We start from the raw sequence: 16,723 nt of genomic DNA, 5'->3' as shown, positions 1-16,723 counted from the left end.
TTTCAATTCTTCAAATCATATGACAAAGTGTATTACCATTTAATGGACAAGAGATTTCGGCTTTCTTCTGATTTTTTTTTCTATTCATATGATCTCTATTAAATCAAAATGCCTCCTTTGTATAGTGCACTTTTCTACGAACTAAATGAATCGATCAAGGAAATTAATTTTTCTTATAATCCTATACTTTGAAATCTGATATGCTTTCTACTAAATTCGTATTCAACAAATTATTTTAAAAGTATATTTATCTTTATATATCTTGAACATATGTATCTTTACCCTTTTTTTACTATATCGAAAATATGATGTTTTGACGAAAACGTTTTCAAAGAAATACTATAATCGTATTATGAAAAACGAGATTGATTACTTAGAAAAATCCCAAGGGAAATTGCTATTGAGGCTATTGTCAGTCAGTATATATATATATATATATATATATATATATATATATATATATATTACCTGCTATGGTGAGAAAAAAAATTCTTTAAGCATTGATAGAGCTAGAATATTCGCGCAAGACACATTTTAGTCTAAATAATTATTGCTTCAATTAATTATTATTATCTTCGTAACTGACGTATTCAAAACTATATAAAATTATTCGTTTAGTACGATCCTATATCGTTCAGTGTTATCAGTTTTGTAATAGATAATTCACCAATCCTTCAGTTTCAATTAGTGTTAATGATTGATGTTCGTAGAATTCCTTGCATCATTTATAAGGAGATATCTAGGAATCATTTTCTCATTGGGGTGATGTTCACATTCTTTAATCTAGATTAGAGCGATCTGGATTGATTTAAACCGACAGCAACGCTGCCAGGTCTAGTTTGAAATCTATTGAGCAGTCATAAACCATTATTGCGTGCTATTCAATTACGAAAGCCAGATAGATTATATAAAAAAAAGAAGTAATTTGAGAGTTAAAGAAAAAAAATTGAAATTGTTAAACGACATAAAAATTTATTTAAAATTAGTCAATGCAACGTTGCGGAGCAGTTCAAAGTTTCATAGCTTCTTTGTAAAATTTCAAAAATCGGGAGTTTTTTGGGTTTTTTTGTGAGCAAAACAAAGCAACAAACGCTGCTGATTTCAACAGGAACGAATATGTTGAAAGAAATCTTTAACGAAACTCCAAAATACGGCAAGCATTTGATATTTTGAAACCCGAAATCATCATTCGGCAAAAATTATGTTTTCTTAAAAGATAATACAAGTAAATAATTCATAAATAAGCCGTTAAGGAATAATTGTCGATAAGTAACCATTTAATAGATTTTTAATTCATATTTTTGAAATAAATTATAGCAAGACCTAAGATAAGTGTCAGTTTTTCTCCCCATTCTTCTTGATATGATAAAAATATAGTTGATTTTACTCAATTTCGAATTAAAAAAGAATTTTTTTATCAAAATTCTGAAATCCCGAATTGTTTATACTAAGCAATAGTTACCGTATTTATTTATTTTTCTGTAGGTTAAGATATATATATATATATATATATATATATATATATTAAGCAGTTTCGCATCCGAGAAGTGAAGACACTTTTGAAATTTTAAACTTCGCTTTATTCCATCCCGGGAGACATAATTTATGTACAAACAAGAAGCGACGAGATACGTCAGTCCACGACACAAGAGAAGAGCAAAAGAGCGAAAAGAGACAGAAATATTTTTCCCCAGTGATTTTATGCTATGAGATTCTGATAGAGATTTCTTTTACAAGTGTCGATTTTGGTAAGGGAATTAAAACATCTCTAAAAGAATATTGCAAAGCATTAAGGATTTTTATTCTTTCACTCGGAGCGTGGGAACCGCTAATTTTACAGTTTTCTATAGCGCGTGTAGCATTAATTAAATGAAAAGGTGCAATTGAATCAGGAAATAAAAGAATATATTAGAATGAAGTTTATATGGGCTAAATTAAGATAAAAATTAAGAAATTAATTAGGATTTGAATAAGATTTAAAAATATCATTACATATATATATTCTTTTAATATAACTGAGTTGAAATTAAAATCTAGTCCGTTTAATTTAGTAAAAGTCCAGGGAATTTAACTTATGTCATTGAATGTAACTCTACTGAACTAACAAAAGCCATTTTTATTCGTATTTCAGACTTGAATAACGTTAGTAGCAAAGCTGTTGACTGGTCTTTTCTCGACCGACCAGAAACCACTGTCTCCATAAGTTTCACGACTTCCGGAATTCCATTTCATAGCATCTACAAATTGCCATTAGTGTTAAAAAAAACTTTACTTTCGTTTATTCGTAAAGACGAAGCGTTGTTACCAATTTTTTATTCCACTCCAGGGTACTTACATACTATTGCAACCATGCCAATTGTCATGATAACTCCCCAAATTGGTAATCCCGATTTCGCACGTTTCTAATGTGCTGTAATAGTAATTTTAATATTGGCGACATTGAATGAAATTCAGTGTCGCCACTATGGTTGCGATAACACGTAAGTACTAACCCCAGATTACTCGAGTTCTGAAATTTTATATTATGGCTCTTTTTCTAGTTACAATATTTTGTGAATTTAAATTCCATAAAAGAAGTATAGCATCTTGAGTGATTTTTTTTAAAAAGTTAATTTTATGAATCAATAATACGTATGCTGATGAATCATACAATGTACAAAGTAATCTCTATGTCTTCCTTCGATTATAAATGATTATTGCAAAAAAAAACTTATTACAATTTGGCATATGATTGTTTTGATGTACAATAAATACATTTCTAAAAATTTTAATAAAACTACTTAAATCAGTAAATTTCAATGTGAGCATCTTTGGCAACTCAAAAAATGCCAAGAGGGTATTCTTACTGTTACCAAGTATTGTCCGACATTTCGGCTGTCACATTAGACTCAGCATCTGAGACCTAACCAAAAGCAAAACACCCTGACCGTCCAAAATTGACATTGAACAGTAATGATCATTTTGAATTCACGGAAACAAAGAACCCCCAGAATTTCTTTATTTCGTTGACGCCATTTTGATGAAAATCGAAAGTAAAAATCACTATTTCTTCTCTAGTTGCGTTATCAGTAATACTAAAAAAATTAGCATGATTATTCTATAATAAAAATTCTATATTACATTAAGTGGTTATTTCGCAATAATTTCTGTCATTAGAGAAAGATTTTATGGCCACCCTTACTACTATTTAGATGCCTTTGTCTGTTGGCAACTCTGAAAATATTGACTACGTTTAGTTTCGATTAAATCTCTTATGCATAACATAACATGATAGATGTTGAATTATTTACATTTACAGCTCCGTTTTTCATGCATGTCACATACAAATGTGACCTGATTACATTCATCTAAAATGGTTTTAGATGTTACGTTCATCTAAAATCTAAATACATCTCACGCTGCAATTTTATTTTCTTCATTCAAATTTTAAATGTGCAGTATATTTCTATTTTAAAAAGAAACGGGGCATTGAAAATTTGTTATATGAAACCACCTAACTGCATGTTAATGAAACTGAAACATGCCAATAAAACAAAAATTGAAAATTATCAAGTACAGTCAGTACTGAACTGAACTAAGTTCAGTTCATATTAACTGAACTTACATTCAGTACTGACGTTCCTAAGTTCAGTTCATATTAACGTTCCGTATTTAAAACAACACTATGGTTATTTTGGGATGAATCTCGTAATTTTGAACACGGTCAAATGACGAGGACTACACCTGAGCCGCCACCCCTTCTCCGAACTTCCGCACTACATTAGAAGGAGGACGTTTAGCCCCAACAGATTTAAGGTACACCAGACCCGCTTACCCGACGGTTCTTCGGTAGAATCGGAACTCGAGCATGAAACCCTTCGGGTCCAAAGCCCCACGTACAATCTTTAAAAAAATCAGTTACGTTACATAATATCTTATGAGCGTTTTGCTGATAAATTTCATTAAAAAATTGTTAAAATAAAATTTAAAAAAATCATTATGCTATACTATCAAAGAATGGAAAAAAGTAAATAAATAAACAAAATCGTCATCGTCATTTCTTACCTCTCAAATAATGGTAATAGTTGTAGGAACAATAAAAATGGTCACAATCCATAGTTGCAAATATTGCACAAAAATAAATAATAGCTAATTAACACAGCTTAAATGTCTATTACAATTTATTTTTCAAACTACTTAGTTGAAATAAGCTTAATCATTTAGCTTATATATGAGCGAATCAATCAATTAGTCAGCCAGCGATTCAGCTGGTTGCCAGAAATAGTTAGCAAATAATAAATTTATTTTGAATAAACCTTGTTACTTCATTAACTTTTCATTGCAAGATCGATACTGAAAAGGCCAAAATTAAAAATAAAATTTTAAAATGAATTCATTTTTAATGATGACCATGTAATTTACATTCTGTTTAGATATCACACAATCTCATTTGTATTAAAATGTTATTATTATGAATAAATTATCAAACAAAATTAAATATTAAATGTAACATATCAATTATAAATATATATATATATATATATATATATATAATTATATATAGTATATAATTAAATATAGTATAGAATTAAATATAGTATAGAATAATTCATGCCTTCCAGGATGAAATAAAGAGAAGTTTTACAGGTGGTGAAAGAACAATTTTTTATGATATTTCCAGAAATGCTAATAACTAGTTTGATTTTCAATACATAAAAAATTCCAAAAATCACTTCCAGGCAAGCATTTTTATAATTATTATTATTTAAGCTCTTTGCATACAAACAAATATAACACAAGACTTACAAACATAAGTTAATACCCAACTGATAATGAAAGGATTTTTCAAATAGGAAAAATACAGGGCAAACACAAATCAATCAAGGCAAAAATTGCCACCCTCGAAAGTATCCTTGTACCTAATTTGGTGGCCTTAAGTTAACTGGTCTGTTACTGAACAGTGTATCAATGCACATAGTTGCTTTTTATTATTTCAAAGATTATTCATCGTCCTAACAATTATTTTTTTCCTGGTGTCTAATCCTTTTTGAGAATTAATCATTATCATTGAGAAGATTTTTTTTTTTTACAGAGAATTGAAAAACCTTTTCTGGCAGCAGTTCAAGACACATTAGGTGATCGATACACGGACAACATGGAAAACATCTATAAAATCACCATTCGCTACATTTTGGACACTGTGGTCAAAGGTTTCGACTTAGGACGTCCAAAAACTAGCACAGCCAGCAATGTACTGCCACCAAAGGCATCACCAGAGCCTTCCCCTTCACCCCAAGATTCAAAAGAAGACAGCGAAGAACCAAATACACAGAACATGGCAACTCAAAACGAAGTTGCAAAACATTCAACTGGACCATCGTAAGTTGTGGAATTGCAGAGAGCAAAAGCATATATTATTGACAGAGTACAATGATTTATTGCGCTGCCAACGGTTTTTTTAAAAGCAACCTATTTTTTAATGTGTACCATCGAATTTGAAATAGTTGGTGCTCTGCTTTCAGAAGTTTTGATAACAATTATAAGCAGAAAATACGCAAATGAAATCATGAAGCGTGTAGTTAGCTGTAAAATTTTCTGAGGAGAAACAGAAAATATATTTATATTGCTATCTTAATGTGAAATAGTCTTTTTTCTTTTTATAAATTGCCAAATATATGCATTTAACTTTATACAATTTTAAGTACCTATCTTTTCCACCAGGCCAAATTTTTAAGCAGATTGATTTTGATTAATTTGATATTATAGTAGGTCTCATAGACACCCAGTAAGTAGTTTCGATTCGTATAATTCAAAAATGCAAAATAATCTTAAAAAAACAAATTTAAATCCAAACTATTTCTTAAAAATAGCAAGTTGTTAAATAAAAATCATTAAATAATTTTGGTCCATGATACAGTATAAAAACACGATATAGTGTTATCATCAGAACAACGACACTTTAGTCAATCATTATAAATGATGATTGTTACTGTATGGAAATTTATTAGAAATATGGTGAATAATCACTTGAAAAATTCAAATTAACCATGCCTCTGTATTCTTGAATCTAAGATAATATAAGCGATCAAAGAAGCATTTCATATCTATATATTTATTTTAAATACATCTTTTTTTCATGTAAATGCTTAAGTTAAAATACTTTTTTTTTTTTTCAAAGCTGACTTACATATTAAACATATTTGAACAAAATATAAAATGTTGTGAAAACTTTCTTGTGTAAGTAACCATTATACAACATAGAAATGAATTCTTCATTTTATAAATAAAAGTGTAGTTTAATTAAAGATTTGTAAAAATATTAAATATGCTGTGTGACTATGGTAAGAAAAAAATTAGGTGATGAAAGAAAAAAGTATTCACTTGTGCTTATAATCATATTTTTGTTTATTTCTTGTATTATGTGTGAATATTGTGTAAAAATTTTAAAATATATATAATAAACTTGTGTAACATCTACATTTTCATATTCAGTCTGCTGCATTTATGGGATACATTCTTTCACACACAAAAAAGAACACTTTTTGCACAATTCTTTTCACATTTCATTCTGTGACTAAAATAATTTCTTTTTTTCCAACTGAGTAGGATACTGACACGAACTTTAGAAATTAAATACTAGCAGAATTTGCACAGCATACCACTGGTATGAAAAATATCAGTGGAAGCAAAACACTGTAGTATAAAATAAAAAGCTAAGAAAAGAAAATATTTTTTGATTTTTTTCCCCTTTATTTATTTATTGTGACAATGATAAGAGATAGAAAAGAAGAAAAAATACTATACTTTTTTTATATACAAAATAATTACTATGATTCATACAATTTCAAAAATTTTTAATAATACAGCAAAAATATAAAAGGCTAAAATCCATATTTTGCTTGAGTTTCACGACGTGTACTTCTGTTCAAAGACCACTGGTTCTTTAAATCCAACTCTCTTTCTTTTGCCTATAATTAATAGTAAACAATCAATTTTAGCATCATCCATATACTGGAGGCACAGATTTATTAATAAGTTTACTTATAAGTATTCTTAAATAACAGAAACTATTAAAAATAAAATCTATAGTACTTTTATATGAAATATGTAAATTTTGATGTGAGCTGAAACTAGAAATTCAATTAGATTCTGGATATTTAATGATAAAAGTCATTCATAATAGAATGAATGATTTTTATAAGTCTTATTATTTCAGAAGACTAGATGTCAATTGAAATATCCCCATTTGTAAATTAATAATGAATTCAAATATCATTTGGCACAAAATTCAAACTTCTATTTATTTTTTTACATAAACAAAGGATTATACATTAAGCTTTATTAAAAACAAATTGCATTTGGTGACCAACTGATTTGAAAAGGATATTGATTATCTTTGATTTCAATTAAATTCTTTAAATATAATTTCATACCCATGATATCACGAATTTGCCAGGCATTAAAGATGTATTCCTTTAATTGTCTTATATATGCTGCATTCATTGTGTATATGAAATTTTATAATGGAGAGCAGCCCCATGATATCACGGCTCTATTAAAAATACAAATACACTGAAAAATTATCTTTTAAATTTTAGAGTAATTTAATTCAACAATGGAAGATTGATTTGCTCAAGTGATTAGATATTTGATGTAACAATGCAAATAATTTGAATTTCAGAGCAACAATGTAATATATTGTTATTGGAAATCAGGCAAAAATATATTTTTAAGAAACTCGGGGAAAAAAATTTATGACTATTAAATTGGTTTCATTAGAAAGTCCATTTTTTTTAAACTTTGAAAAAGTAATTTTACAGTAATTCTAAAATGTATTTTAGTGCAATAATATTTTCAGAAATTATTGCAGAAAAATAACAAAATTCAGCTTAATTTTTAATTAATTAAGATTTCAATTTTAAAAAAATTTTTAAGTTACTCTGAAGTGCACATTTATGCCCTCCAAACTATATAGTGCCAAATTTGGTAGATATAGGCCAAAAAGTCCAACCTGCAAAGTGCTAACATATACACACATTCATCTTTATTATCAGTAAAAAAGTATACAAATATTAATTACTAGCTGTTTTAAAATTGTCAAAGTGTTTCGCCAGAATAAAGGCTATCCTGTCTGTTAAACTATTAATAAGAAAAGCATTATTCCTTAAAAATTCCTCTTCATTGATAAGATATTTCTTTAAAAAAAAATCAATTTAATAGAAATTGAGATTTATATGAAAAATATTTATCAATTTATAGGCATGATTTTGAAATAAAAGCAACTAATATAAATGATTTATATTAAATATCAATACATGATCAGATTCAGCAAGGAGATCAGAAAAATTAAAAAATGTTTATGACAGGGGTGTTTGTGGGACCCCAAAAAATCCCCTGAAACTTTTACGGACTTACTACCGACATTTTGGAGTTTCGAGAAGGGGGGGGGGAGAAATGAAAAATTACAATTATGAAGTATTGAATGACCTAATTATAAAAGTTCAATGAATTACTTTTTTTGCAAAATTAAGACCTTTGAACCCAGGTCACGTGATCGCACATCTGGTCGAACGAAGTCTCTCCCTTTTTTTTCTGCCGCGCCTACTTGCCGAAAAGAATCCAGAAGAGAATGTCCGAGAACCGGGGGAATGAGTCATAACTCGCAATAAGGAAAGAACAAAAAAGAAGTTTTTTCCCCCTTTTCACGCATTATCACTGCCTTTGGAGAAAGTAAGGAAAAGTTTTCACCACACACACTGACCTTGCGTTTTCTGCTTTCAAAGCAAACAAAATTACCCAGATCAAAATAAATAATTCATTATTATTCCTACTTCCTTTTGAATGACGATCCCCGGAATTTCCGGGTATCGAAGTTCAAAATCCCCGGAATTCCGGGGTTTCCCCGGAGCACAAACACCCCTGTTTATGTCAAAATGTTACGTTGATATGATGCTTTGGCAAACAAACTGAAATAATTTGAAAATTTAGCTAAATCTCTAAATGTACTGACATGAGAAATATGTTTACAAATAAGAACCCTGCATCAAAATTTTTTAAATATTAAATTATTGAAAGAATACATTTTTACATTTTTTTTTCTTTTTTCTTTTCTGCTATAATGTCTAAAAGGAAATATATATAGTTACCATATTATAAAAGCATTAATTTAAATCTGACCTGCAAAAATATTTCACTACACCAAACTTATCAATGAAATAAAAATCTTTTCATTCAACGAGTTTGAATTCAAAATCTTATTTTTAAAAGTGTATAATTTCCATCCTCAGGAAAGTCAAAATTTGGCAGTGAATTAATCCAAAGAAGACAAACCTTGGTAATAACAACTCTAATAATGAAAAAGGTGAATTTTTAAAAATTAATTTAATGAATATTCAATAAACTTCAAGAACATTTAGAAAAAGAAAGATGATGTGAACAAAATTTATTCAAAACAGATGAACGGGAAGTATGGAGTGAATTCATCAAAATCTGAAAAAAAAGTACTTACCTGAAAAGCTAAATATGTTATTTGATGTTTACGTTTTTGTTGTTGTGTAGGCATTTCACCTTTTCTTTTTGAAGGACGATGAATTTTTTCCTCTGTTAAAGACTGCATCAACCATTGTTCTTTTCCTGTAAGCTGATCATCAGCATTGACATCAATAATCTGTACCTCTTCTTTCTTCCGGCCTAGCATTTTTTTAAACTGAATAGAAAAAACTGTTAGTCAAATATTCAAGTTCTCAAACACCAAACTCATTTTCATACATCTTTCAAAGAAAATTCATACATCTTTTTAAAAAATTCATTCAAAACAATTTGTAAATAAATAAAAGCTAAAATTACTTTATATTAAAGAATATATCATTTATTCTTTGTGTTGTTTTGCCTAAAGTCAACTAAATATTTAAACCACAAATCAAAAAGATTTTTAATAAATATGGACACTTAAACAGATACTCCAAATTAATAAAACGTTTTATAAGAAAAATATTATTTCTATATATATAACTAGTAAATCTCACAGCATAGAGTATTTCTTCAAAGAATATAAGATATTTTTGAAGTAATGTTCATTGTGATGGAATACATCTTATCAGATACAACTATAAAATACATTCCATGACCTAGTCTAAATTTCTGATCAAATTTTTATCATTAAGTAATTAATATAAATACATTTCTTGGGATTAAAATCTTTTTATGCACAATTTTGCTGTTTTATCTAATGGAAATGCTTAATTTCATTTTAAAGCCCAGAAAAACCTTTAATTATGTAATAGCAATAGCAATAAAAAAAAACTTTATGAAAATTTATTCATCAAAGATTACTAAAATCAGATGAGAAAGAATAAATCTTATATAAATAGATAATACAGAATCAAATTATGTTGTAGATTTTCAAATTAAAGGACAAATTCATATGATCTTTAATAAATTTTTAATAAGTGCTTATTCAAAAATACAGCAAAAATAAATAATTTTGTTTTTTAAATATTACAAGGATAGTTATTAATTTTAAATAAATAAATATACTTACACTTTCATCTTTTAAAAATTGTGTTTCAACATCAGTCTGATCGACATCCTGAACACTTTGGTAATTCACACTCCAACCAGTTTGATCACTAGTATATGCAGTTTGAACATTTTCATTCCATTCATAATTTCCTGAATAGTTTTCACTCTGAGAAGATGAATATGAAGTAAAAGGTCCTGATGCAGCTTCTTCTTGATAAATTGGTGTTATAGTATGAGATGCACTTTGGGTAGGTTCAGGTAAAGATGAAAAAAGTGAGCTCTTATTAGGAAGCTGAGTATTCAACACATTATTTTCTTCAATTTCAGTTTTTTTATTAGCAGATTCTAGTGAAAAGAAGTCAAATGTAGCTGAATCATCACCATCTTCATCATTATTTGTAGAAATATTTTCAGAAGAATGCTCTGCTTTTGAAACAGAAACACGATTAATACTTCCACTTGATGAAGATTTCTTGGGCACAGGTTTGATTTCTGGTGTTTTCTTTTCAGCATTCTTTTGTTTTGTGAGTATATAAGGTGTAAGACCCCGCTGTGTAACTGAGCTAGAATATTTAGGAGGTGGAAGCATACTCAGTAATCCAGAACCCCCCTAAAAATTTTTTTAGTACATTAGTAAATTGATATGTGAATATCAATACAATTTTTTATTAACATCTCATAAGCATCTTATAGAAATAATGTTAACACATTGTGTACGGGTCACGAGATTTCTCATTTTTATTAGGCCGAACATTGCGGTCAGATCATGAGATTTCTTGTTTTTAACAGGCCAGATGCTGTGGCCGGGTCACAAAACATCTCGTTTTCCTGTTTTTTCAGCTTAAGTGATGCATAACCAACCAGAGGCAAATATTTTTGTTACGTTACCAGGGTAACAAAGTCTTACGCATTCTTATGACAAATGATAAGCAAAATAACTGAATGTCGATATTCCGAAAATGCGGAAACAATCAGTAAGTATAGCTACTATGACAGCAGATCTGTGTCGATCATTCACCATACCTTAAAAAGTGTTTTATTATTGTACATTTTGTTATTTCAAAGTTTGTGTTTTAATTTGTAAGGAAACCGCTTTTTAAAATGTAAAAATCTTACATAACATATAAATGCATAAAATAGATAGTAATATTTAAGAATACTTTATGTAAATATAATACCAAATGCAAATTAAAAATGTGCATATATGCATCTATTCCTTGCCAAACATGCTTCTAGAGCATTCAAAAATATGCAGGCCTTGGGAGCGCATTGAGCGTTGTACGCAATGTGTTAAAGGAGCCAGAATAATAACAATAGACTTCACAGAAGAGATATATTCATTTAGAAATTCATCATATTGCATAAAAACTAATATTCTCTATTAAAATCTATTTAAAAAGTAGACACACTTTTATCAAATTCAAAAAAAACAAAAAACAGTAAATTTAGAATCACTTTTTATAATCTTAAAAGTTTTTAAAATCCTTAATATAAAAAAAAATTAAATTTTTATGTTTAATTAAAATTTATTCTTAGGAAATACTAATTGTTCCTGTGAATTAAGAACTCTTAAAAATAAGCATACATAAATCTTTTTCTAACCAAATTACTGAAACAATTCAATATTTTCATAAAAGGTCATGGAGTGCTATTTGAGTATCCTAAAAGATTATGAATATAAGTTACTCATATAAACTTAAGTCTTGTTTAATTATTTTACATCAATTTTTGAATAAATTAATTTGCCTTCAACATTATAAAGATTTTAACCACTCTCTATTTACTCTTTATCTCAAACGGATATGGTATAGAGTAGGCCACTGATTAAAATATTCTAGGTAGCAGCAAAAAATACATAATTGTACAAAAAATGTGTAGTATTAATCATTCAACATAATTTTCATTACATTGAATGCTTTATAATTCATAATTTTTTAAGCATTCCTTTTTGTATTTAATCTCAAATATTTCTTTAATATAAGGAAAATTTTGCAATAATTTAATTTCAATTTTTAAACTAATAATATTCAATTTCTTAGGAATCAATCATTAAATTTCAAATGAATATAAAACTTACACATACATTTATACTTTAAAAATTACACTTAAAAACTAAAAATATTACTATCACATACAAACCTTAAATGCTGGCTTTGCCTTCGATTCTATTTTGATATCCTCATCTTTAAACTATGGATTAAAAGAATAAAAAAGAAATTCAAATTTAAAATAAGTCTTATGAGCATAGATTATTTCAGAAATAAAATGATTTTTTAACTAATCAAATGCAATACAAAATAAAAATATTCATGTAATCATGTTGCTACAATGCTAGTTTTTAACATATAAATCTTATAATAATATAAGATTTATATATTAATAGTCTATGTGTTCATTATACATATATTTACAGTATTTTTATGTCAAAAGAAGAATCTTCTCTACAAAAATCAAATTCCATTCTAACTGACAGGTAGAAAAGGTAGAAAGATGAATTAATCACAAGTCGTATATATATATATATATATATATATATTATTTCTCTTTAGTATTTTCATTCAAATGGAATATAAAAATTTAATAACAAAAATAAAAATTTCATCTCTATATATATTAATTATTGTATGTGAGATAAAAACTATACATCTTTACACTACTGTTTATACTGTGAACAGAACAAAAAAAACAACTCAAAATTACATTTTATTTAGTTATTTATTATTTTGTGTATGTGTGGTTTTATGTTGACAAGAAAATGGACAGTTAAAATTCATTACACTTCAATGACATTTTATTAAAAAATTTGTTAGTCGCTTTCATATGATTTTAAAATATTAAATATGCCAAATAAAAATAAGTAAAATTGAAATATCACTTGATGACAAGAAAATGTTATTTACACTTCATCATTAAATATACAAAAACAAAATACAAATTAAATTAATTGATATGGATATTAAATTATGTGATGAAATATGATTCAATGATGATATATATTTTGTAAAGTAATTAATATATATATATAGATATAATTACTTAGTAATTCATATATATATATAAATATTACATCAGAAATTAGCTCATAATAATATCTTGCAAAATCCTTTAAAAAAAATTGATTAAAACTAGAAAAAAAAAAAAAGATAATGAACAATATAAATTCATGATCCATAAGAAGTACTGAATACTTAAATGTATAGTTAAACATGGGGAAAAAAAAACAAAAAAAAACTAGAATATTTTATGAATTAAGCTAATTTGTAATTTAAATTTTTTTTTCACTTAAGTCTGCAAGAAAAAAAATTGCATTTGAAAGAAACTTAATAAAACAATGCAATATATTGAAAAACAAAATCAAAATAATTCTTCAATAACCATCAAATATTATTATTACTTTCAAGTAATAACAATAAGCATTACATTCCTATTGATATTTTTTAAATATGCTTAATCCCAACAGCAAAATTTAAATTTCTTCAAAAATTTGATGTAAATAGTTCCATTTACCATGCAAAATAATCAAAATTCTTAACACAATTTTTTTATTTAGTTAAAATAAAATAAAATAAGTATAAAAAATTCCATAGCACTATTAATATTAACATTTTGGTACTTGTTGGTTATAAGTGACCAAAAAGCACCATGAAATTTTTTTTTTTTTTTGCCAATTTGGAGATTTCAATTGACTGCATGTGATTTGATCTATATTTATGCATATATTTATTATGTATATATGTATGCACTTGAGTATATTTTTATCATTTGGTAAAAAATTTTCTTGCCACTTTTGAGTCACTGTTAAAACTGACAAGTACCAACATTTTAATTCAGATTATTGCAGAACCAGAAATATATAAAAATGAATCTAGGCAGACCTCAAAATAAGCTTATATCAACAAGATTTTTAGTTAAAAGATTATATATATATATATGTAAACATAATTTTTTGAAAGTAGACGATAGAGAAGACACTTTGCATTTTTAAGTTTAAATTATTCTCTTTAATCTATCCCGGGAAGGCATAATTTATTTACAAGAGGTGATGCAGACAAGGCACGTTCATTCACATCAACATATTAGGTAAGAAGAGAGGCAAAAGAGTGAGAAACAAATTATCCCTGTCTTATATAATATGAGATTTCTGACATATGTCAATTTGATTGGAATTTCTCACATATTTGCGACCTTGACAAGAGAAACAGAGGGATCCTTTACAAGAATTTGTTTACATCAGCGATTCTCTATGCCTTCACTCGGCATGTGGGAATTGCTGACACAATTATTTTTACAAAGTGTCAGTTAAATTAATTCAAAAGAAATAGTGGAATGGGATCAGGAAATAAGAGAATATTTTAGAATGACTTTGACATGGACTGCATTAGGCTAAAAAATTAGGAAATTAACTAGGATTAAATTAAATTTTAAAATATCATTACATATATATATATAAGGCACAATTTCTTAATGACAACTATATTTATCTCAAGTCTTGAAAGTACAATGCTTTTATTTTAGTTTAAATTATGAAAACATTGATTAAACCAGTAGTATTTAAATTATATATTATTATACAGAGACCACACAAATCAATTTGGGACTTATTAAAACACTAATAAATTTCTTTTTCAAAACAGATTTTAATATATATATATATATATATACTTAAAAAGCATCTTTATTTAACACATTTCACTAAGCTATTTTTTTATTAATGACAGTTTAATTTTCATATTTTGCTCTTTTATTTTAAATATATTCAAGTGAAGTATTAGGTTTTGATTCACAGTTGGGTTCAAGAAATGTTTTTGCTATAGAAATAAGTTGATCAAAAGACAATTAGAGAATACTATCCTAGAGACAATATCCATAAACAATTAGAGATAAACAGTTTTTGAAAATAATTATGCTGCTATTATGAAAATTTTAAGAATTTAAAGTATATAATAGAAAGACAAACCTGATCCAATGATGGAATAGTAATTTTTACAGTTTCTCTTCCTTTTTTAGCAGCAGGCTTGGGAATGGAATCAAAATTTGGAATATTTCTTTCTCCAGCTTTATTAAAATTTTGCTCCTCATATTTGGAAATATTTTTCTCCTCAGATGATTGAAGACTTAATTTGTCAGATTCAGAAGTGGATTTGATTTCTTCAGATTCTTCTTCACTGTCACTGCTTCCATAACATACTAATGACATAGTATAAACTGCAAACAAAACAAAATTTTAACATCCATCTCTTTATTCCATTAGAAATTACTTTATAATTTTATTGTATAATTAATCTTGCTATACTGTTCACTTCTTTTAATTATATATACTGAAGGGGAGTTTAAAATTTGATCAAGTAATAACAATAGCATTCATATTAACATATCAAAGTAATTATCACATTAATTAAAATTCTATATAAAAACTAAGAAAAATCCACAACATAATAAAATACAATATCATTTTCTTTCATTCCATATTTAAATGACTGAATAGCCACATAACTGGACATATAAAAAATAGTCATAAAAATGTAAAACTTTTTTGACTCAAATTTTTTTTAAATATATACACATGAAACAACAGAAATTATTCCTTCCTTTACACAGAAATTATACATCTAGTAATTCAATATCTTTTTTCACTGCCCCATATGCGGAGTAGGATTTTTATTTCCCAAAATGTTATATTAGATATTAAACTAGTAAAAAATAATCCCATAAAGACTTGTTTTATGAGGCTATTTTTTAATCTTTATTCAATTATTTTATTTAATGTTATTCAATAAATAATCATTAAAAAGGTATATTTAATCTTAGTTTGCTTTTATTTCCTATTATCTAAAAATCCAAGAACAATTCAGTAAACTGAACATGATTTCAAATACAAATCTTACTTAAGATATTTCACTTATGTATAATGCACTACACTACGAAATTTTTATATAAAATTTTTAAGGTCACCACGGATGAAAACTGAAACAATATTTCTTGAAACACAACACGAACAAATATTTTGCCCTATACTTGAAAAGTAAACAAATGAGATAGTCCTAAATATTTGTTTAATCCGTTACACGATGCAGGATTAGTAGAATCGACTTCGCCTCTAATGGATTATCATCTATTTCAATTAAAAACATAAGAATATTTTAAATGATTAATTATGTATTTTTATGGTAAATAAATAATGATATAATAGTATAGTATTAAATTTAAATAATTTGTTCAGTTT

The 16,723-nt window shown here is 26.8% G+C and overlaps 2 protein-coding genes across 2 annotated transcripts in view; one reads left to right on the top strand and one right to left on the bottom strand.

The window, feature by feature from the left end:
- The window catches only part of LOC129961739 (neuroglobin-like), a 70,762-nt gene extending 64,327 nt beyond the window's left edge, over nucleotides 1-6,435 (top strand). The window contains exon 3 of the mRNA XM_056075289.1: nucleotides 5,072-6,435. Within this exon, the coding sequence (XP_055931264.1) occupies nucleotides 5,072-5,362 (291 nt within the window). The 3' untranslated portion in view covers nucleotides 5,363-6,435. The remainder of the gene's footprint in view (nucleotides 1-5,071) is intronic.
- Nucleotides 6,436-6,705: 270 nt separating this feature from the next.
- On the bottom strand, nucleotides 6,706-16,590 carry LOC129961737 (proline-rich protein PRCC-like). The gene is made up of 6 exons (XM_056075288.1): nucleotides 16,386-16,590; nucleotides 15,458-15,705; nucleotides 12,640-12,690; nucleotides 10,520-11,110; nucleotides 9,488-9,685; nucleotides 6,706-6,947 (listed from the first exon to the last, which is right to left on the bottom strand). Exons 2-6 carry the CDS (start codon nucleotides 15,695-15,697, stop codon nucleotides 6,861-6,863), a joined length of 1,167 nt encoding a protein of 388 aa, XP_055931263.1. The 5' UTR covers nucleotides 15,698-15,705; nucleotides 16,386-16,590; the 3' UTR covers nucleotides 6,706-6,860.
- Nucleotides 16,591-16,723: the final 133 nt, after the last annotated feature.

The sequence above is a fragment of the Argiope bruennichi genome, chromosome 2, assembly GCF_947563725.1.
Source record: "Argiope bruennichi chromosome 2, qqArgBrue1.1, whole genome shotgun sequence".
Lineage (NCBI taxonomy): Eukaryota > Metazoa > Arthropoda > Arachnida > Araneae > Araneidae > Argiope > Argiope bruennichi.
The sequence above is the reverse complement of the archived record's forward strand: the minus strand, read 5'-3'. Positions and strand labels throughout refer to the sequence as shown.